At 39.2% G+C, this 23,172-nt stretch overlaps 1 protein-coding gene across 1 annotated transcript in view; it reads right to left on the reverse strand.

Moving 5' to 3' along the window:
- Window positions 1–7,952: 7,952 nt before the first annotated feature.
- LOC140236588 (protein wntless homolog) overlaps window positions 7,953–23,172 on the reverse strand; it is an 81,277-nt gene continuing 66,057 nt past the window's right edge. Inside the window, exon 12 of the mRNA XM_072316514.1 lies at window positions 7,953–8,122. Coding sequence (XP_072172615.1) covers window positions 7,953–8,122 — 170 coding nt within the window. The remainder of the gene's footprint in view (window positions 8,123–23,172) is intronic.

Raw genomic sequence — 23,172 nt, forward strand, 5'->3', positions numbered from 1 at the left:
GGTTGTAGTAACTATTATTTGACATTATTCAAGTATTCTTTCATAAAATCGATAAGTAGGTACGTTCCTCAGTTCAGGATAAGCAACAGACAAAATCACCACCAAAAAACAACGGCAACACTTTAAACACAACACAATGAATCTAATCTTTTATCAAATTGTGGTGCACGCTACCGATATTTCAAGTCTATGACAGGAGTATAAAGAAATTTTCAACGTGAAAGTGAGCAATTTGATTCCCACTATTGTGCTTTGCCTTTCATTACAAAACGGTATTAATTTCGGACACACTAAATTGTACATTGTTTATCATTTCACTGCCAAAACGAAAACAGCATGGAAGGAACAGACAATTGAAAAAAAGAAAGAAACAAAAGCAAAATTAATTTTGCCACAGGATATCATAATAGACGACAAGGAACAAAGAGAATTGAATATTCTTTTCCCACATTAATTGTGGTACAGGTTTGCGTTTACCCCAAGGCATTCTCAGCCCTCAGCTAATGTCATAAAGCCTGTAATGGCAACAGACTCGATTGATTAAAAACTGAAACTTTATTTCATGCCCGCGAGATGCTATCCCATTCGTACCTGTGAATTCTAATATGCACTAGCAGTCCTAGTAATACACCCAACGCATCACTCTTGTAAGGGTGAAAGAATGATCCTCTCGTTTAGCACAATAGCTGATGTCAAGGATTAATGAGTTTCAAAATTACACAACATCAAATTAATGACCATTAAATGACAGCCGTAGGTACGATTTCGAAGTGACTCTTTGAAAATTCTGGCAGCAGTAAAGCCCAAAGGACATACCACAGAATATGTGTATATCATGTACACATTATGCGCATGTCATTATACAAAAACAAAACACAAAATCATCCCCCCCCCCCAAAAAAAAAAAGAAATAAATAAAATAAAATAAAAAATCAGGCACTCCTATCATAGGGAGCTGCGACTGAATGTATGAATGACATTCACTGTAATTCAATGGCTAATCACATCTTGAATACACCTGTAATTGATTGCACCTTCTTTTCTTTTCGTTTCTTTCCTTTTTTGTCATACTACATGGGGCCTGCATTGACCTAGACATTAGAATTTGATTGAAGTTTTTGACAACATTTGCTAGCTATACAAGTATATAATACATACAGTCAATGCTTTCCTTTAAATTCAGAAATGTTTGCAAGTGTCGTCCCCATTACATGCCACTCTCATAGTCATTCGTCTTTGGAGTGGGTGATGGGCAATGTAGGGGTAGAAAAAATAAGTGGAGCTTAAATTCCCATAGCTGTCTTTATTTCATGTCCAATTATGACAAGTTTTCTACCATCCTATTTGAGTTTATGCTAGTTAATCAGGGTAAATCTAAAAAAACAGAATATAGACTTGCGCTTTAGAAATGACTATCCAAATTGCTTCTAAGAGGATATCTCAGCGCTGTTCTTATTCATACATCAAAATTACAGAAGTTAAAAAAAAATGTTTGTGAGATATGAAAAAAAAATCATTTCAAGAGGCAGCAACTTCCAATTCAGGGAGGCTTTAGCTTTCTTTTGTTGGGCGATGAACCCCCAGCCTTAATCCTAACCCTAAACCTTGCCTCCTGTAGAATTGGAAAGACTTGGCATCTCTGTTATTAGGTCTCATGGCAACTGACTTCATGAATACTGGACCGTGTGAATGGTGTCAAACTTCTTTGTTTTTAATTTTTCTTTTGAATACATGCACATGATTGAGAATTTGTCTGAACACCGTCGGCTGGAATCACAACTAAAATAGAATGAAATCTTTTCCCTATCTACTTGTGAAAATTAACTTTATGAATAACCTCACTGTGTGAATGGTGTCAAACTTGCATGCTTTTTCTTTTGAATACAGGACTGTAGAATTTGTCTGAACACACAGCTGGAATCACAACTAAAAGAGAATGAAGTCTTTTTCATAATTACAGTATCTACTTGTGGCAACTGACTTTATGAATACCAGATTGCATGAATGGTATCACACTTGCATGCTTTTCCTTTTCAATACGCGATAAAACATAATTTCTCCAAACACACGACTTGAATCATAACAAAGGGGACATGTTTTACCCTCCCTGTGTCCTTGACTGCTCCGTGCAGGTTGCGCACAAACGAAGACCACTCCTTTGTGGTAATTAATAAAGAACAGCTAACACCCTATCTACTTAAACCCAGTACGCTCAGTACAAAGTCCATGGGAATATCAGAGTTCGGTAGGGAAAGGCCTTACAACGCAGAATCAAAATGCATCCACGGACGGAAGTCTGAATAATTCAAAGTGACCGGATGCAGCTGTTATTCACTGAAAAAACCACACGCTTGGACAGAGCAACTGGGATATAAAAGAAAAAGTCCTATTTGTACATACATGATTGAAAAATTGGCATTGAATATACCATACCTCAATTAAGCCCTCTGGCCAAAAAGAGAAGGAATATTGAATTTATCAAAATCGTGCATACAAATAAACATAAAAAATTGAATTAAATATAGAGCAAGATATTTCACCTTAATAAATCAGTGCTGCAAGAATATTTGAATGCAAATTTGATCATTCTGTTATGATATTAGCTGAATGAATATATCAACAAATACAAATTTGATCATTTTGTGGTGATATCAACTGAATGAATACATCAAATCATCAAAACCCAGAGAATACAATGGTGTGAATACAGACACAAAGATAGATTAACAGCCTTGAAAATGATCAGAATGGGAAACATTCAAGTCATCCATGTTAGTTTCTACAAAAGAAGAAAATATGAACTCAACTAACACATTCTACATATATAATAACTGATGTACCTAGATTTTATACACACAAGACTGACATCGACTGTGTTCCTAATCAACCCAAGCCAATATAACATTTGCTTGAAATAAAAAAAGAAAAGAAAATATAATTACATATTGTGCAACATTTCAAAGTAAAATCAAAAGATAACAACTTTGATCTAAAGCAATGGAACACACTCCAAGATTTTCTTTTTTTCAGTTAATTTTTGCTTATGTCATACAACAGAGTCAAGACAGTAGTGCATGACTTCTTTGACCATATGTGACAGTTTCGAAAAGAAATAATTACGAATACTGTTATGCAATAAAAAGAATACCATAGTTGATTCCTCATCAAAATACATGAGTTGCTGACAGATGTTGAATACATTCATCAGTTTAAATAGCTCAGATTATTTACAAACAAACAGACAAACAAAATGCTACAATCCCTTGAGCATTATTACTGACCACAACCCTAGAAATGTTTGTCTCTGGTGTTTCCTATACATTAACTAAACATCCTCCTAGCAAAAAAAGCAAAAAAGAATATAAGAGCCAGACATTTCACACATATTTGCATAGAGATAGAGAGACTGAAAAAAAAAGCTTCTACTGTACTTGTAACATTATGGCAATATCATTGCATACTTGAATACTTCTTTGAGCACCTAAAACATAAATACCAACACAAAATATATACACAGCTTTGTCTATACTGAGGCGCATGCACTTGAACACTTGTCTGGTAACATACATTCTAATCACATTGGTACTGAAATTTGTGCCAAGACCACTTGTGCTTGCAAAAACCCATACCATCACACACCTGCTTATTAATCTACTGGGGCCTGCTATGAGCTGACACGTATTGCTTCAGGTTTCTACACAAGTAGCACATCTTTTATGCAAAAATGCTGTTTGTTCTTTCTTCATCTTTGTCGGAGGTATTATTTGGTGGCAATATGCTCTTTTGCTGCTTGCTAATAGCAATAAAAAAAAAAATACTACAATCATCACTTCACATTTCTACAGTGATTATTGGCCAGTATTTGCCATGTAATTAGGATTATTAGAACTACTGGGCGGAAAGAGAGATCAAGTTTATTTTTGCTCCAGCAGTACTGAAGACAAAAAGCGTCATCGCCCAGAACACGAAACATACTACAAACACATGACATGATGATCTAAACTCTTTTTAACGACAGATTCAACAGCTTGAAGCTAAGTGTTACATATCAGTATAAACATCGACTATTGTTGCATATTACATATATATATATATTTTTTTATCAATGCATACTCTTGTTCTAAGGCATATAGCTATACTTCTTGGCTTAACAATATATATCTCGACAGAGGCACATAGATTTAACACAGGCAAATTTACTATACACCCTAAGAGTCTTGATAATGGGGCTTTTGGTCCTTCCTATGTCAAACGGAGCCATATGAATTCTGTCCTGCATGATAATGACTTCAGGATGTTTTCCATTATAATGGGAAAAAAAAAAGAATGTCTTACGACCTTTTAGAAATATATCTGTATGGGAAAAGTACACTCACACCATATCCCAGAATACAAACAAAGCAAATTAAACAAAAAGGGACATTACAGGTCTCTTTGTAAATGGAAATATTTGTGTGGCTAATCAGTGATACATTTAAGTAGTAGTGCCACGTTTAGTCGATGCCTTCTCAGAGATGGAAGTCGAACAAAGTACAGGGCCTACACCCCATTAAGATTCACCATGAGTTGTCTTGCTTACTTGACCATCAGTGTTTTGTAGCCTTTGTTATTTCCTCTGCACTAACTTAATATGTGAAAATCACAAAACACTATCAGTGAGAGTCTTGCCGCATACCTAAAAAAGCATGCTACAGTATTTTCAAGCTCAAGTACACTCACAAAAACAAGAACTACCCTTTATCAATCACAAAGTTGCAATTGATTTGCAATCAATTGCATCTTACTTGTAACAGAATCGATTGTAACTTGCAACTGACTGGACCTTTGCAATTGATTGCAAGACTTGCGATTGATTTGAGGGATTTGCAATTGATTGCAAATTTCTTGCAACACCCTGTAAGTCACGCAGAACAATGTTCTCAGGTTGCAGCATCCAGCATCAATGTACTAGACCATGGCAGGAAGTGCACCATATGGTAGACTAGCCTCTCCTTGCGGTCATTAGCGGTCAAGAGTGGTGCCACGCCACAAACTGAACGGCATGCATGCTATACCATTATACTCTTTTCCATTAAAAATAATACAAAGGTTTACTAAATATGAATACTACAGAAAATTACAAAAAATAATGACACCAAATTCTGTCTAAATCAAGAGTCTAACACAAGAATACATACTTCTATCTATCAAAATATTTCACAACTTGCTTGCTGACTTTTGCCACTTTAAACTATGAAGTAGACCCATCACTGAGAGTGGACATTGAAACAAGCAATAAGATTTGCAATCAATGTGGCCCTTTGAACAGTGAATACATTGTACAAATTTTTTTTTAGAGCACAGGTTAAGTGCTCATTCTGTAACCCTTACAGGTAATTCAATTCTTGAGCACCTGAATCGACAGTAAGGAACCTCCTATAAGGAAGATTATACTAATATTAGGCATTCAAAGGAAGCAAAAAATGCATTCTAGTTTTTCCTCCTTTTTTCTACTGAACACCCAACTATCTTTTAACAAAACATTGCATGTGTGAAAACTCCCAGAGGTACCTCAGCAACCAGGACTTTCGAGAGAAGCCTGCACATACCAGCCAACAACTCGTGTTAAATGCTCTACCCACACATTAATCTCCACTTGCACTTGATCTTTGGCAACTCACTATTCTATTTGTCAATGTTCCGCGTGAACTGTTATGCACGAATATCGCGAACCAGATCCTGTGATGAATAACAAATTAAAACTGATGGGTGGGCGTGGGCAGGACAGATGGAATGGAGAAAATGTGAGTAAAACATGGAACGTTATCCACATTCTAATTTGCTGACATAACCTTTTGACTTTTCATCAGGGCCACTAGACAATAGTAGCATGGCTTTGTTATCTGCCTTCAAAACTTGACACAAGCATGAAATCTAATGGCACAAGCAGCCACCCACTTAAGAGTACAATCACATGCAATGTATCATTCTCATTTTTCAGAAAGTTTCTTGTTTCATATAATTTAATTCCTTTTCAAAGTTCAATTTTTATTCAGGTTGACTTATGAACTTATTTTGATATCGAGTGTTTACCATAGGGCTACATACAGAGTTCTGGCTGGCCAACTACATAAAATGTTCAATTGCAAGTGACTGCGCTACATCGATGTAAATAAGCACTGAATTAATCAGTGTTTGAGTAGTAGCTATGACAAAAATTCATGGACATACATACTAGGGCTGGATTCGGACCAACGACCTCCTGATCACCAGACAGGCGTCATCTCCACTAGACCACCGAGCTTCTGCCCGACAGCAAGTGCTGGTTTACTTGCTGGTTTTAATCCTTATAGCATGCAGTGGGTACTGTGTTTTTATCCAAATGAAAAACAACCTGATGCAAGAATTTCATTCATTTTGAATAAAATGTTCCATTGAATACTGAAAGAACTCTTTGACAGAGCACTTGGCAACATGAAATTGCTTATTCATTCAAATCACCAGGATAGGGAGAATCACACATGCTCCATTTAGCTTGCATTTTTTATTAAAATCTCAAATTGTTTCATGTTCAGCATGCTTTGAAAGCACTGTCAAAATGACAGAAAAAAAAAATTAAAACAAAACAGGAAGAGAGAGAGGTAGAAATAGAACAGAGAAAGAGGAGAGAAAAAGAGATAGAAGTGAAATATTACGTGATTATACAAAAGCTGACATCCATATTTAATACGCATGGGTTCCTACAAAAAATACCTCTTCTTACATGACATAGTACATTTTCTAACAGTCCACATGGTACTAGATGGCTTGAATATTAAGAATGTGACGTTCATATACACAAAGCTCCAACTAAAGAGATCTACAACAACAAAAAAGACTAGACAACTTAATAAACAAACAAAATACAGGCATAATATTAACTAAAAAAGCCCTCTAAACCCTTCAACCATATCTGTCCAATAAATTATCAACACAAATCTAACCAAAAATGCTTGTGGAGATAACTTGGCAAATTTCAAGGCTTCCACATTCAAGAAATCAAGTTACCTCACGGTCGATTTAATGCAATTTCTGGTGAGCCTTCAGTGGCCCGAAAATATCACTTTTTGCCACCGTGTCAATGGGGAATAGTGCTTTTGCCCCACTTATATTCTTTAGTACAATTCCCAAATTAGCAAACCTTAGCAAGGTCTACAGACATTAACCTTTAACAGTCAAAGTCCAAGATTTAAAGCATACTTTGGAGAGTGCTTGCTTCAAATGATATGCAAAATGTTTGATACAAGAAGTACACATACACTCCCAGTGATCCTATGGTTGGCTTTGTGTCTCTTTATCTGGTAAACATGCGAGCCCACACAGTGTGCACACTTTGGTCCATCATTCATTTCATGCAAGTCTCTCTCAGTCCCACTAATTGAAAATGGAGTAAGTCGTAGTGCTGCCCACTGACAATTAATATCACATGATAGGAAACCATGTTCACAGCTCACTCCACCCATATCAATGTCACCTAAAGATGAAAATTATGCTTTTTTTAAAAATTCCTCACAGTATCTCTAATCTGTACACTCATACAATTATTTTGCATTCAACTTTGGACTAGTGCAGCAGCCTGTCATGAGCTGAACTTATTACCTTGAACTGGTCATCACTGTTTGTGGCTTATGTCACTTTTATGGCAAAAAAAAGAAAGAAAAAAAAAAGAGAGAGAGAGAGCAAATACATAAATATGTACACACAGTTACCATGGCATGAATCAAGTCAAGCATATAACATTGGCCCATTTAGCATTAAAAAATTGTTAATTTGTGTATGCATTCATTTAAAGGATGAATTTGGTATCTGAGGATCAGAAACCTTAGCACTGGTGAAACTGGTAGGGAAATTTCAACCTTCTGTAGAAATAAGCCCTCTGAAGAAACAATAATTCAAAGTTTCTCTCCTTTTTCTTCCCTGTTGGTGGTATCGCTTTAGTCATTGGCCACTTTGCCAAGCAGCTGGTAGACCTCAGAGGTGCCAGCAGAAGCGGCCGCGCCCGATGGGGTGGGGCGCGGGGCGGCCGAGGTGGAGGGACCTGAGCCGACGGAGGAAACATTGGTGGACATCTCAAACTCCACCTGGCTACCCTCGCTGTTGTCAGCTGGAGTTTAAAAGAAGAGGAAGAAAGCAAAGAGGATTTCATAAGAAGTTGTTTATCTGGAAAATATATCACACACTTTTAATCTCCTTCCCAAATATCCAATACTAACTCATTTACATGGTTGTTGACAATTGAATTTGAATCTAAATCCATCATTCTCTACAAACCAGAGATATGTAAACACATCATCATGAAATGTACTTATTCTGAGCAAAATAGACAGCTGCACAATAAACTCGAATGAAAGATCTGAAAAAAAATCCAAGTGATCTCAGATGAAAAATGCAAACAATAAAGTTGTGCTGGTATCTTTTTGTGCACAAGCATCTCAGTTTTGCACACGCAGTAGGAATTAGAAAGGTCTCTGAATTGCTTTCTTAATGTGGAGGCTCAAACTGTTTCATTGCTTGCTCACATTATACACTACATCTTTAACCCTATACAGTTCGACCTCGATTATCCGGTCTCCTTTTATCCGGAAATCTCTATTATCTGGACGCGTTCACGCAGTGAAGGACTTTTCTTTTCATCCAAAAATTGAGAAAAAACAGTGACTTTCATGGATCTATTTCACTAATTTCATAAGATGTGCATGATAGGTTTCTCAATATCTAATGAGGTAAAACATGTATGATTGTCACATAAAGATATACTTTATTTTTGTGAAGAAGGGACTACATGCGCAGGCTAGCATAGATTACACCACCGTTGCGGGGAACGCTACCTGCCTAGCTGCCAGTGCACTGGGATGGCAGCTTGGACGGCAGCTATATACATTAACATTCGTGTCTCCCATATCCGGCCAATTCGCTTATCCGGATGAGCGCCGGTTCCGACATGGCCGGATAATCGAGGTCGAACTGTATTGCACATTGACCCTCCATACATTTGTACTACTAGTAAAAATTTGTCTGAACCTGGTAGTACAATAGTGTGAAAGTGGCTGCTTCATTCAGTAAGGAGAGGTTGACAGTTAAAGATACTGATCAATAGTGCTCAGATTCTATACAGATATAACATCCTGATGATTCTCAACGAACAAAGCATTCACGTGTTGGTGTACCCCATGAAACAGAGAATGCACAAAATGTCAGCAGTTGGCAATAAAAATACTATCTTCCTTTATCATACAGTGTTCAATTCCTGCGGCTCAAATTACTTTTTTATGCACACATATACAAGGCTGCAAATCCACTCAATCTACAAAAATACTAATGTACACAAAAAGATATACATATCATTTGGAGACAAACATATTTTTTATTGGAAAACTAAGAAATTGCACAAAGCAAGCTAAATGACATTTCAGAAAAAGACAGCATTGTTAGATGAGAAAAAAACCCACTGAACATCACAGAAAAATACACAGAATTTGGCAGCTCCACATATAGATTGTCAATAGATATGTTCTAAATTCCTGGAGATGAACAAAGAAGAGGAGAGGGTAGGAAATGGGAGTTATCTATTTATCTATTTATCTACCTATCTATCTATCTATTCATCTATCTGTCTATCCATCTATCTACCCATCTATCAATCTATCTATCTATTCACCTATATATCTATCTATCCATCTATCTCTCTACCATCTATATATCTATCTATCCATCTACCTATCTACCATCTATCTATCCATCTATCTGGATGTCTGCTTCTGCCTGTCTGCCTCTCTCTCTCTCTCCCTCTCCCTCCCTCTCCCCCTCTCTCTCTTTCTGTGTCTCTCCTCTGCACACAAAGCTTAGAAAGGAAACTCCAGGGCTTTTGTCCCGGAAGATAGCAAAGCGCATCTGACAGTGACATTCGGGTAAATGGATTAACCGCGGCATCAGTCTCGCTCCGCGGCAAGAGGGGGAAAGATGGAATTGTCAAACTGGGCAAGTTCAAAAGATACCCTCAGCTTTGAGACCCTTTTTTCCCCTAGTTTGCAACACAAAAGACAGAGGAATGGTGGAAAAGAGAGATAGAAGAACACACACAACAGGTATGTCAATTTTGACAAATGTCATAGACCCCGTTTACAGTGCAAGGCTCAGCCCAGCCCCGCTTCAGTGTAAACGCACAAAAGGCAAAATGCGATTTGGCCTCGCATTTGGCCTCGCTCTGGAGGTGGTCTCGGCCGCGGCTGAGCCGCGGCCGAGCCTGGCATTTTTCTCAGTGTAAACGTAAACTGGGCCAAATGCGTGGCCAATTTTAGTCTGGCTTCCAAACTCTCTGCCTGTACTATTTCGCTGTTCAGGATATTAACCCCCTCAACGTCGAAAACTAGTATAGTTTAAGGTGGTTTTGTCCTGCAAAGGATTTTTTCCTTCAGCAAAGGCCTTTGTCCAAACGGCGACTTTGTCGCCACGGAATTCATTTGGCAAAGGGTCTGAAAACCAGACAATACCAAATTGCATTTGTTTACAAGCAGAGCGCCACTACAACAACATACTGAAAGGTTTGAATCAAAAGCGCGGCCGAGCCCGGCAGTGTAAATGGACAAAATTGCGGGGCCCGGCATCGCAATTGAGGCTGAGATCGACCGCAGCTCGGCCGCGGCTCGGCCTAGCCCCGCACTGTAAACGGGGTCTTTGACTACAAATCACTAAGAGAAAAATAAAGATGTGTGAAGTTGAAGTTGATACATACAAAGAGTTTGGTTGTGAAGGAAAAAAATCATGGAAGATGCAGGCAAAAAATACACAGAGTCACAATGATATAGGTGTACAAATGCAGGAAAAAATTACACACAAATAAAACATAAAACATTCAGAGGTGGAAAAAGAAATTGGAGGTGTGGATACAGCTTGGCAGAATATTACCTACAGACACCAAAATCATTCATTGTCCAGAGCAAATGATATAGAGCAAGAATCAAATATAAGAGAGGAAATAAACACACACACACACACATAAAAAAGTAGTACAGGTGAAATGTGCATGTTGCCTAAATGCCTGAACATCTATTAGATATTTGCAAACCATGTATAACTGAATGGCTGGTGTGAGGCGAATGAAAAACTCTCAGAGCTGGGAAATTGGCAATGTGCAACTTTGTTGTGCTTACGTGATGACACATAACTATACATTATACAGCAAGAACACTTTCAAGTCATTCAACTCGGACACATTTTTGCATATAGTATGTGGACGTGCGGTAGCTGTTACATCCGCTGAGGCACCGCAAACCCAAGAGCAGGGATTTTTTTGTTGTTGTTGAAATGCTGGTTTTCTGCTTGGCAGTGATGCTTGGTTTTGACACAATTAAAGCCATCCCCCCTCCCATCCCCTATTCCCCCTCCCCCCCCCCCCCCCATCCTCCTTTTGCACTCCAACTCCCAAATAAGTCAAGCATGCTTCACAATGGTTTGGTACACTCCCTGGATAAACAAGTGTATGAAATTGACACTGCACCATGGATAAATGGGCCTCCACTACCTCTCTAAGGCAGGTACCACCTCTCCTCCCCCCCCCCATCTCCCCCTCCTCCTTCTCTTTCCTCTCTATCTTCCCATCTGTCCTATCAGTTTGTCTGTCCTTCACTCTGCAATCTTCCATTCTGTCTAGATTCACTTTATATTCATAAATTAACCATCCTTCGATTTCCCTTTCATTATCCTCCACCTCTCTCGCTCTCCTTCCATTCATCCACTGTGGCATCACTAGGAGCCTTCAATAAACCATCTTCCAAGATTTGCTCACGCACAGAACAGAGTTCACCATGCCTGCAATTAATTTCATATCAAAACCCAAACACAACAGTGATTACAGTCCCATATTTGGTTAGCAAATTGAAAAGCATCTTTCAAATCATACCAATTTGATTCTGAGAATATAAGGAGGTAGTCCTTGTATTGAAAGTTCTTATACATTACACACATATTACAAACACATGCACAAACAAACACATAAATCACATGTATGTGATTGCCGGCACAATGAACAAGAGATCCGCGGGTCTAGTGCTCACCTGAGTATCGCAAGTTCACCTTTCACGCAGTCACTAATCTAAATTATTCACAACTCTACTAAAATTTGACCAGGCATTCTCAAGTAGAAGATGAAAATGTACAATAAAAAAAAAGGGCCCAAATTTTTTAAGATTTCTTAATTTGGGGAGATTGGGGCCATCTGGGCCCCCTGGGTGGGGCATGGTGCCCATTTTGATAAATTAAGATCCTGACCCCCTAGGGATGCTACCTGCCAAGTTTGACGAAAATCCATCATGAGGTTTTCAGGAAGAAGATGAAAATGTACAATTCAGGCCCCCATCATTTGGACCTTCCCCGCCCCCAAGAGGGGCACCCCTGGATCTGCTATGAACAAACTTGAAACTACAGTCATCAATGTACTAAGTCATAGTATTAACTTAGCTCTATCACTTCTGGTTCTAGAGAAGAAGATTTTTACAGATTCCTTAATTTTGGGGGGTTTGGGTCCCCCTGGGTGGGGCATGGTGCCCATTTTAACAAATTGAGTTCCTAACCCCCTAGGGATGCTACCTGCCAAGTTTGATGGAAATCGGTCTTGGGGTTTTCAAGAAGAAGATGAAAATGTAAAAAGTTTACGCACGACGGACGCCGGACGAAGGGCGATCGCAATAGCTCACTTGAGCCTTTGGCTCAGGTGAGCTAAAAACTAACTATCAAATGGTAGGACCCTTTAAATCACATGTCTCTGCATTTCACTGCAGTGCACATTGTGGTATGCTGCGCTTGAGCCACGAATAGCATCACGGCAAGAACTTTAACCCATGGAGTACAGGCTGATTTTACTACAAATGTATAACACACATTTCCCATAGACACACCTGCCTGAGTATTCTCGGGACTCGTCTTTAACGGAATAACCTGTTGAGGACAAGTTGATTTGTTATAACACATGTTCCCCATAGACATCTGCCCAAGTGTAACCAGGGACTAGTCTTCAACGTGTTAAGGAACTTTTGCAAAGGGTTGCAACTTTCATAAGTTTGGTGCTAAATGCTTACAAAATAAAGTATCAAGGGATCTTCCATCCATTTTCTTGACAACCACCACCTTGCCAATCTCTGTATGATAGCTTATCTGACTTGTCACAAGCACACACAGTCCACTAGCTATAGAAGAAAGGATAAATCACGCTTCATAAATATCATTCCAGCGCTTTTGTAGGATGTGGTGAAGGGGAATACTGTATACGCCAAATATTTCGCGAGGTTTTTTTTTTGCGAATTTCGCGAGTCTGCTGCTATTCGCGAAATTAAAAATACGCGAAAATATTGACTCGAATGCCGATATGAATGTCACGTACGCATATACATTTTCTCCGTTCAGTGCAGAACTCCACGATCGCGAATTTAAAGGACAAGTTCACCTTCATAAACAGAAGGATTGAGAGAATGCAGCAATATTAGTAGAACACATCAGTGAAAGTTTGAGGAAAATTGGACAATCGATGCAAAAGTTATGAACTGTTAAAATTTTTGTGTTGGAACTGCTGGACGAGGAGACTACTACAGCTTGTGATGTCATATGAGTACAACGGTATAAAGAAAATGTAAAGAAAATTCAATATATTTTCATTTTTTTCGCATAAAAGAGCATTTGGTTTTTTACCTCTTTCTAAGGGTAGGGGGAATAATATTACTCATAACATTTGTCGGTAACGAGTCAAGGGAATGTGTACTTTTTTCAAAAGATGAAATTTTGTGAAATTCTCTTTATATTCCCTTATATTGTTGTACGCATGTGACATCGTACACTGCAGTAGTCTTATCATCCTGCGGTTACTGCAAAAAAATTTCTAAAATTCATAACTTTTGAACGGATTGTTCGATTTTTCTCAAACTTTCAATGTTGTGCTCTACTAATATTGCTACATTTTCTCAATCCTTATGTTTATGAAGGTGAACTTGTCCTTTAACCACTCGCGAAATTGATGGGAAGTCCCAATTCGCGAAAATTTAGACTCGCGAAATATATGGCGTATACAGTATGCTCATTTAATCAATACTTGCAAGAGTTTGAACATTCTTTTTACAGTCTTTTAACTCTACCTGTGTAATTTTGCCAATGGCCATAATACAGTAATAACTAGCTTGTTTTCATGGCAAACTGGCAGTCATCTTGACACTAACCATCCACAAGCACCTTGTCCTAATGGTGCATAAGTGTCCCCTATAGAGTACCAAAGTTTGATGCTGTAGCCATTCATTGCCATGGAAACTGGTTCTAAACAACCTCACCTGACATGAATACTTATGCATGCATGCATCTGGTTCAAACCCAAGCCATAAGATTGTGACATCATTTTAGTTGGATTACTGCCTCTCTGAAAAGGACACCATAATGATACCCCCCAATAAAAATGAAAGAATTACTAAATAGCTTGCAAAACTTCATTACTTCAACTCAACTAGTAAAAAAGAGAGATTTGACATATTATGCTTTCAAGATGGATAATTCAAGATCAGATAAAGGCACAAGTTGAGATGTAGGTCTGGGATGAATGTGGCACATGTTCCCCTCACAGGAATACAAAGTAAACATACCTACTGACTTCCCAACCCCACTAGGGAAGAGCATAGAACATCTGGGGTGGAAGAGAAAGTGGACGAGGTGCCTCTTGTCATTCCTGACACTTCTACTGTAGTTTGAAAACTTCTTGCATGGAGAAAAGATACTCAGTTTTATCTATACCATTGCATCATTCTCTTGAGCTGGTCTGGATCACAACACAGTTCATGCGGAGATTCCGCACATGTAGCATAGCAACAGGAGAGAAGTGGGGACAATTATGAAGTTGTTGTGACGCATACAAATCCAGCAGAGCGTACTCCAGAGCATACACTATTTATGTGACTGCAATGAATAAGCTAAATGAGGGTGGAGTGTGTAGGGGAAATCTAATTTCTATGAGATGCTGCATCTGAGAAGCACAGTTGACATTATCCCCTGCATCACCATCACTATCATCATCATCTATGCTCAGTTTAGGAGAGGAAAACTTCGAAGTTCACACCGCAATTCTGGAAAGGTATAAGATATGGTATTTAGACATACAACATCGAGAGGCATGTATCTAACTACATGAAGTGAAAAAGCAAAAGGTAGAAAGGAAAGGGGGGTACAGACATAGCTTTGGCTGCCAGAAGAGATGGAGAGTGAGGGAGATAGAGAGATAGATAGAGAAATAGAGAGAGAGAGAGAGAGAGAGATAGAGATACAGAAATAGAAAGGGAGAGAGAGAATTTCAATATATAGGATAGATGCGAGAGGTGGTAACGAGGATGGACTAAATATAGATTAACATTCAAGAAGGAAGGAAGAGAGAGTGAGAAAGACAGTGAGGGGGAAAGAATGAGCAAGGGAGAGAATGAGAGGGCGAGAGCGAGAAGATAATGGAGTCCTTCCCTAAGAAAATTGAACTAATTTCGAGCCGCTGTCCAACAAATTGCCAGAGCCACGTGCGCAGCAAATTTATAAGTGAAGACCCACGACTGGGATAAGCCCTCCTTGGCGGAATTAGCGCTGATGAATTTAGCGCCAATGCACTCTTCCTTGCCCTGGGGACATCGTATCATTTGGCTCTTCCCATGAACTAACCGGACAATGATGAAATGGAGGGAGAAAAGGTTAGGAGTGGGAGAAGGGGAGGGGGTTGGGGTGGGGGGTAAAGGGGGCTGTGTTGGGCAGAGCAAAAGAGAGAAGAGGATGAGGATGGGGAGAGCATTCATCCATTCACAATCTCATCATTTTTTTTATCTCATTTGGCCTTTCGCTGTCCTGCTCATACTGACTCAACTGATGGTGGCTGGAACACCTGGGGAAAGGTATGGGGGAGCAGAGCATAGGAGGAGGGGTGAACGAGGGGTGAAGAGGAGGGGTGTAAGGGGAGGGGTATACTGGGGGGCGGTGTAGAGGGATGCGGGGTGGTAGTGTGGTGGATCTTACACCTTCCTCTTCACTCCTGATGGGGCAGTCATTAGAGAAGAAAAATTTGCCATTCATGATGCACGTCTCGTGTACCGCAAGTGAAAAGTCATGTCTGTACCGCCTTGTTTGGACATGGGGTTCAGGTTTCTCAGGCAGTGCAGTCAAGTCCATTCCACTTGGAGTGATATTTTTGGCATGATGAACAGAAGTTTATCACCGCTCCATTGAAATCTTCTTGAAAGCACAAGACGAGACAAGACATTTAAGAAATTATAATGAGCATGATGTCTGTTGAGTCGTGGGCAGAATTTTGAAAACACACAAACTGAGAAGGATAATGATGATGAACAATAATCCATGTTGACATAAATTATATGCACCATGACCACAATAACTCTTTTCATTTGACATATATAATGTGAAATAATGAAAAGATAGAGAAAAGGCAATTTGCACGATACCAAAAGGAACCAAAAGATATATCTCTGAGCACTGATTCTGGCAGAAATAATTAGAAATGGTGTCATAATGGGAAAGTATCCCAAGAGAAGGAAACCGTTTGTAAACATTTCAAGTGACAAGAATATTGATAATTGGACGACACAATTCAGCTGCCAGTCTTGTCACATAAATATTAAGACAGCTACTTCCAAATGGTAAAATGATGCACACTAACATGATCTACAGATATATTGATATTCATTTAGTCCCTTTGTTTCCTATTTGCCGAGATATTTTAAGAAGTTGCTTTGTTGACACTTTTGTGACCATTCATTCAAGTTTCTGTTTGTTTGTTTGTTTCTTTGTTGAGAGAGAGGCTGCCCATGACAAGGTCGGTATACCTGACAGAATTTCAGAGGGAAAAAGAAAATCACCTGAGTATTAAATTTAGGAACCTGAATCATTTTCAGTAAATACTCATTGCAAGGACAACATAAATTATGCTGAGAAAATCATAATTAAGATTACTGCCTTTGATAATTGTAAACACAGCCCATCTAACAGCTCAACTTAAAACACTAAAGGTCAGGCAAGATGGGACAGGGTGGTAATTTTCGGGACCTTTGGGTGTTTTGGGTGAGCCTGTCAGCTCTCAAAAAACAAAGGTTACTCAATCCCATTCCACATAATTTGATAGTGTCCACATCATAGTCTTCATCGATCTTCTATCTGCTGCAATTACTGATAATGAGGCAAAAACCATAAAAGAAACTATCCAAGTCAGTCCTTTGGAGTCTTCATTCCTATCACACAGTACAGCAAAGATGAAGATGTAGATGTAGGATTGTTGATTTATTTTTTCTATGTTTTCTCTTACATTTCTACAGTTTTTAAGTTATTGAAGCAATTTTCTTTTTAACCCGTTGAGGATGAGTCCCAAGTATACTCGGGCAGGGGTCTATGGGAAATGCATGTTGTAGCAAAATTAGCCCGTCCTCCACGGGTTAATTGCACTTGAAGTTTAGATACAGTCAAGCATTCAAACACAATTTGTCCAAGCAAGTGGTTAGGAATTATGAGATTGAAGTGTGCTGGTGGAAAGATTTCATTCACAGCGTGCCTCATCTCAGCACCTGTGGTGCTATGGAGGATAACCATTTTTATCATTCTCAACCTTCATCTGTTCGGGAAAGAAAAAAAAATGGATATGTCTATGGATCCTGTCCATTGCCAATGTCAAATGACCAAGGATGGACTTATGAATGGATGGATGGATGGATGAAAAAATAGTTAATGGACAGACTGATGGATTGAGAGAAAGGTAGACTGATGGACTGATAGATGGGCAGACTGATTGATAATCTGAAAAAAAGAAAACAGCATTAGGCCCCATTACTTGGTGGGGTATGCTAAACAGAGAATCTTTGGGTAACAGGCAGCGAGTAATCTGACTATATTCAAGATACTGTATGCCCCATTCACTATATGAGCACAGCAGATGGAAATCAGCATTTTTCTTTTCAAAGAATGCCCCTAAATGTCAGATTTGATGGGATGAAGTTCACTGAAGAGTAAGGACAGGAATCCACTCTTGAAAAAAAAATGGGAAAAAATATCGACTTTACATCATACAAGTCAGTTCTGAAGTAAAAAAAGAACAGTTCACTGGAAATACGAATATTTACATGTTTTGAAGGCTAGAGCCACTTTGCATTGTCGCTGGTTTCTTTGCAAAACGTCCCCGCCGATATCGTTGGGGAAAATTAAGAAAAAGAACAACCCCCTGCTCCTCCTCTTGCACCGGAATCTTAACTAGCCGGCGTTAAGAGCTGCCAATCCTCTGGAGGGGCCTTTAATTCAGCCCGAAATCTTCCAAATTGGCCAAGGAGAGCATCTCCGCACCTCTAACGTTTCACTTTGCTTAAAGTTCACTGAATTCCAAAATACCTCGCGGTGTGGCCAGTAACACACCGTAACCTTATTTCCTTTTTTCCCCCCTTCTCCGTTTGTTTGTAGCTAAGTCTTCTCCCAGGCTCATGATCATGTTGAAGAAAAAAAAAAGGAGAGAGACAAAAAAAAAAACAATTTGAAAACAGATGTGAGGGAAAACATTACTATCTCTTCAAGCCTATCATCAAAGGGCAGAAGGTAAAGTGTAAGGAAATAGAGTATGGTTGATATCTACAGCCAAACATATTAGTCATGTATCAGTTGGCAAAATAATGTAATACTCTACCTAAGTGATTTTTTTTTCCCTTCATCTTTCCAGCCTCATGCTAGTTTTTCAATCAGCAAATTCAAAACAAACAAATAAGTACAAACAATTCACAGATGCAAATGAGTACTAGATATTGAAAAATATATATCTAAAAGATATGCTTTTAAAAAAAAATGCATAAGACAGTTGCCTTATTAGAAGAATGGAACTTTGCATATTGTGTGAAATCAACTTTTGTTAGTTAGATCCCGTTTCAATTTTCTCTCATTACTGATAAATGCATCATTGAAATTAAAATATTACTTTTTTTCTTTCACTTTATGATAGGAGGTGTATAAAGATATTTTAGGTGCATGTGACAAGCTTGACACCCACAAATCGTACTGCCCACGAGTCATACAGCTCATGAATCACACAGCAAATCAGCTAGACACTAAGTAAGAAAGGTCCATGAGCTTTACAGCAAGTAGAATGGAACAATGAGCTATATACAGTTCACAAGCTAAACACTAAAGCAAATAAGGCCCACGAGCTAGACACTATAGACAAATAAGGTCCACAAGCTTGACACTAGGCAAAAAAGGCCTGAGCTCAACATTACATCACAGGGCTCATTTACGTAGTGTTGGGCTTGTGGACCTTTTTTCCCCCTAGTATTGAGCTTAGGGATCCTATTTGCCTATATTGTTTAGCTCCTGGGCCTATTTTACTTATCTAGTATCTAGTTTGTGGGCCTGTTTTACTGGGTGTCTGGCTCCTGGGCTGTATGACTTGTGGGTGTATGATTCATGGACCTTTTATAAAATGTCTAGCTTGTGGGCTGTATGACTCGTGGGTGTCTAGCTCATGGAACGACACCTACTTGAAGAGACCTAAAGCAGATTTGATACAAATAGGAAATGCTAAAAATGATAACTTATTCTTCTCTCAGCAGCTGCACTCTTAACTCGCTGAGGACGGGCTGATATTGCTACAACACACATTCCCCATAGACACCTGCCCAAGTATACTCCAGACTCGTCTTCAACGGGTTAAGTTTGGGCCGATCTCCTTCCATCTTCTGTCCTTCACATTAACCCACATCAGTCACCTGTTATTAGATCCTCCATGACTTCAACATTTAGCTTCTCCTCATGAATGCATTCTGCATTGATTTACCCTCTGCTTTTTTTGCAGAAGAAAAGTGCCGAAACAGAAAGGCAGCATCAAAAATCACATGCACACCAAACACTTTAACATTTCCTATCTTTTTTTTTTGGGGGGGGGGGAGGGGGGGGGTGGGGAGGGGGAGGGGGAGAGGATAAATGAATTGGAAAATAACGATAATGGTTTGAACAGATATATAAGACCATTATCATTACAACTGGCCATTTTGACCACTCATTATCATTATGGGGTGATGCACGTAACATCTGCAAGGAAGGTTCACTATCCTCTTCATTTCAGAGAGTCCACTCCCTGTCTATCTTGGGACCACATCTCAATAGACCATTTCTGTAATTTATTACAATTTATGGATCCCCCCCCCCCCCAACAGCCTGGTGACGAAGTATTTCATTCACCTGCACTCCCTCTCATTAACCCGTTGAGGACGAGTCCCGAGTATACTCGGGCAGGTGTCTATGGGAAATGCATGTTGTAGCAAATGCATGTTGTAGCAAAATCAGTCCGTCCTAAACGGGTTAAGTTCCATAGGCAGGAATTTGCATAGTTGTTGCTAGGTCAGGCAAACCTCCCTGGCAAGCTTTGCAGTTGTCAAGGGCAACTTTTGTGAACAATTAAAGTATGCATAAAATCTGGAGACATTACAGAACTGGTCTATTGGCGATACGGTGTAAACCAAATTTGACCACTGATAGCTTTTCAATGGCAGTGCTAAAATTGATTAAAATTCCACATTTCGTTCCTAAATCATTTACCAACAAGATCTGGTTGTGCCCCATGTAGTTAATGTTTAGCACAGCCACGTCCTTATTCTCATTGACTGATTTTTTGTGCGCTTTGAGTGCAGTTTGGCACAGAAAAACCTTATAGATTTGTCCCAACAAAAATTCCTAGCACAGAAGGAGTTAAAAAGGGGAATTCATCCCAAATATATGTCAGTAGATTCAGCAGGGAGATATTAGAATGTATCAGCAAAGTTTGAGAAAAATCAGTCAATCCATTGAAAAGTAATCACCTCTTACAGGTACCTCATTTTTATACATAACTTATCAACATGCTACCTTGCAAACATGTCCAGCAGAAAAACAGAAAAAAAAACAAACAACTATGAAATATTGTTGCCATTTGGCTCAAATATAAGATATACATCAAATGTTAAAAAAAAAAAAAAAATGACAGTTACATGCCTTATCTACCTGCTGCCTATATGAAACAAATCAAATAATGTTCAGACTATAAAGTGTTTTGAGTGTTTACATAACATTTTGCTGCAGTGTCCTGAATTGACCTGTTGTGCTTAATTGCCTATTTTTTTGCATTACTTGAGTGCATGAAAAATCTTATGACGATTTTCTTAGAACTGTTCATCTGAGGGGCACTTTCTTACCATGTCTCTGAAGGGGTTCCTTGAAATACCACAGAATATCACTGAGTCTTTCGTGTCTAAAATACACCAAGATCTGAACATCAAAGTTCTGCGCCTTGGCCAAAGTTTTGGGGTCACACCAGCCACACATCATTTCACCTGATCATTCCCTCTGCCAAGGACGTTATGTCTTTGTCGGTATTGGTTTGTCTGTCTGTCTGTCTGTTTGTTTGTTGTCTATTTGCAAAATAACTAAAAAAGTTATCAACAGATTTTGGATGAAACTTTCAGGAGAAGTGATCATGACACAAGGAACAGCTGATTAAATTTTAGTAGTGATGCGGATCACCATCTGGATCGAGGAAGTAAAAAAAAAACAACTTTGGGTATTTGAAAGATATTTTATCATTGGGAAGTAGGTCCAACAAATGTTGTTTTAGAAGGAATTCAAGCTGCACGTACTTGAGTTGCATGTACGCCTATTGAGCTCACATTTGTAGTGCAGCAAGAAGCTAAGGAAGGATTCTTTACCACTGGGAAATAGGACAATTCTTAATAGCGTAAATGTAATGGGTGGTAATGAGCTGCCTGGCGGAAGAGAGTGCTTTGCTAGCTTCACCAGGTATTGTCTTTCTTCTGGAGTTTGCGTGCAATGAGAGTGGTAGTTTCGCCTGATGACATTCCACATGTCGTAAAACACAAAACACATGCACACACACACATACAGCTCTCATGTTCTGCCAAAACTTTGCAGCGGAAACTAGAATCTCAAGATAAGAGGTGGAAACAATGCACCCACTTGTTGCCAATTAACACTTCGGTTGCCCGGGCACTTAGCGTAATTTGTCAAGCTTTCTCATCAGATTTCAGCAATTGATCCAATCTTGACCTTGTTAGTAAAAGTTTAGAAAGCTCACTCTGACTCGGGAGTAGCAATGTGCCTCAGTTTAACAGTCTAACAGGATGGACATCTGGTAACTCAATAGGGATTACGGGGATTACTGGTAGGTAATCTATTCCATCACCAATCGATTCCTGGAAATCTGTGCTTAATTGGTGAAGAAAGCACTCCAGTCCGTGTGTGCCCATCAGCGAACAAAACACAGCATTAAAAGGGTTAAATCAATTTTCTCCACTTCAGAGACCCCGTTAACAGTGAGTGAAAGGGCCGGGCTCGGCCGCCGTCGAACCCGGCCTTCATTATCACTGTAAACGCGCAAAAGGCCAAATGCGGTACCAAAATCGGCCCCGCATTTGGCCAAGTTCTGGAGGTAGTCGGCCTCGGCCAAGCCTCGGCCGAGCCCGGCCTTTTCTCACTGTAAACGCAAACTGGGCCAAATGCTGTACCAAATTGCGACCGTCGCGCTCCCAAAAATAGTCGTTTGTTTACAAGCAGAGTGCCACTACGACAAAATATTGAAAGCTTTGAATTAAAAGCCTGGGCCGAGCCCTCCACTCTAAACGGACAAAATTGCAGGGCCGAGTATCGCAATTGAGGCCGGGCTCAGCCCAGCCCTGCACTGTAAACAGGGTCTAAATCTCACCCAATCCTTGTGCCCACCCCCCATCAACAACAAGTAAATACATAAACCCATAAAAAGATACATACATAACATAAATCATACATAATCAAGATAATCACAGCTTTTTCTTTGGGATATTGCACCTTAAAGGCATAATTTACCATTTGCAGATGAAATAAAAATCCAGCATTAGTGCTTTAAAATAGTTCTAAAATGCCAAAATTAGGGATAGAAACGACCACTGGAAAAATTTGAATCCGTATTATCGATGTTAAGTATTGTTAAATACACAAAATGTAAACAATAGTTACAATAAAAATGTTTCCAAACTGAACCATCTACAGTTACGGTTAATTAAGAAAAATACTGATATCTCCTTATATTTTAGGCTTTACTGCGAAAATTCTATATGGTAGGATGTTTTGTGATACAACAGACCTACA

Source organism: Diadema setosum, chromosome 13, assembly GCF_964275005.1.
Source record: "Diadema setosum chromosome 13, eeDiaSeto1, whole genome shotgun sequence".
In the NCBI taxonomy this organism is placed as follows: Eukaryota; Metazoa; Echinodermata; class Echinoidea; order Diadematoida; family Diadematidae; genus Diadema; species Diadema setosum.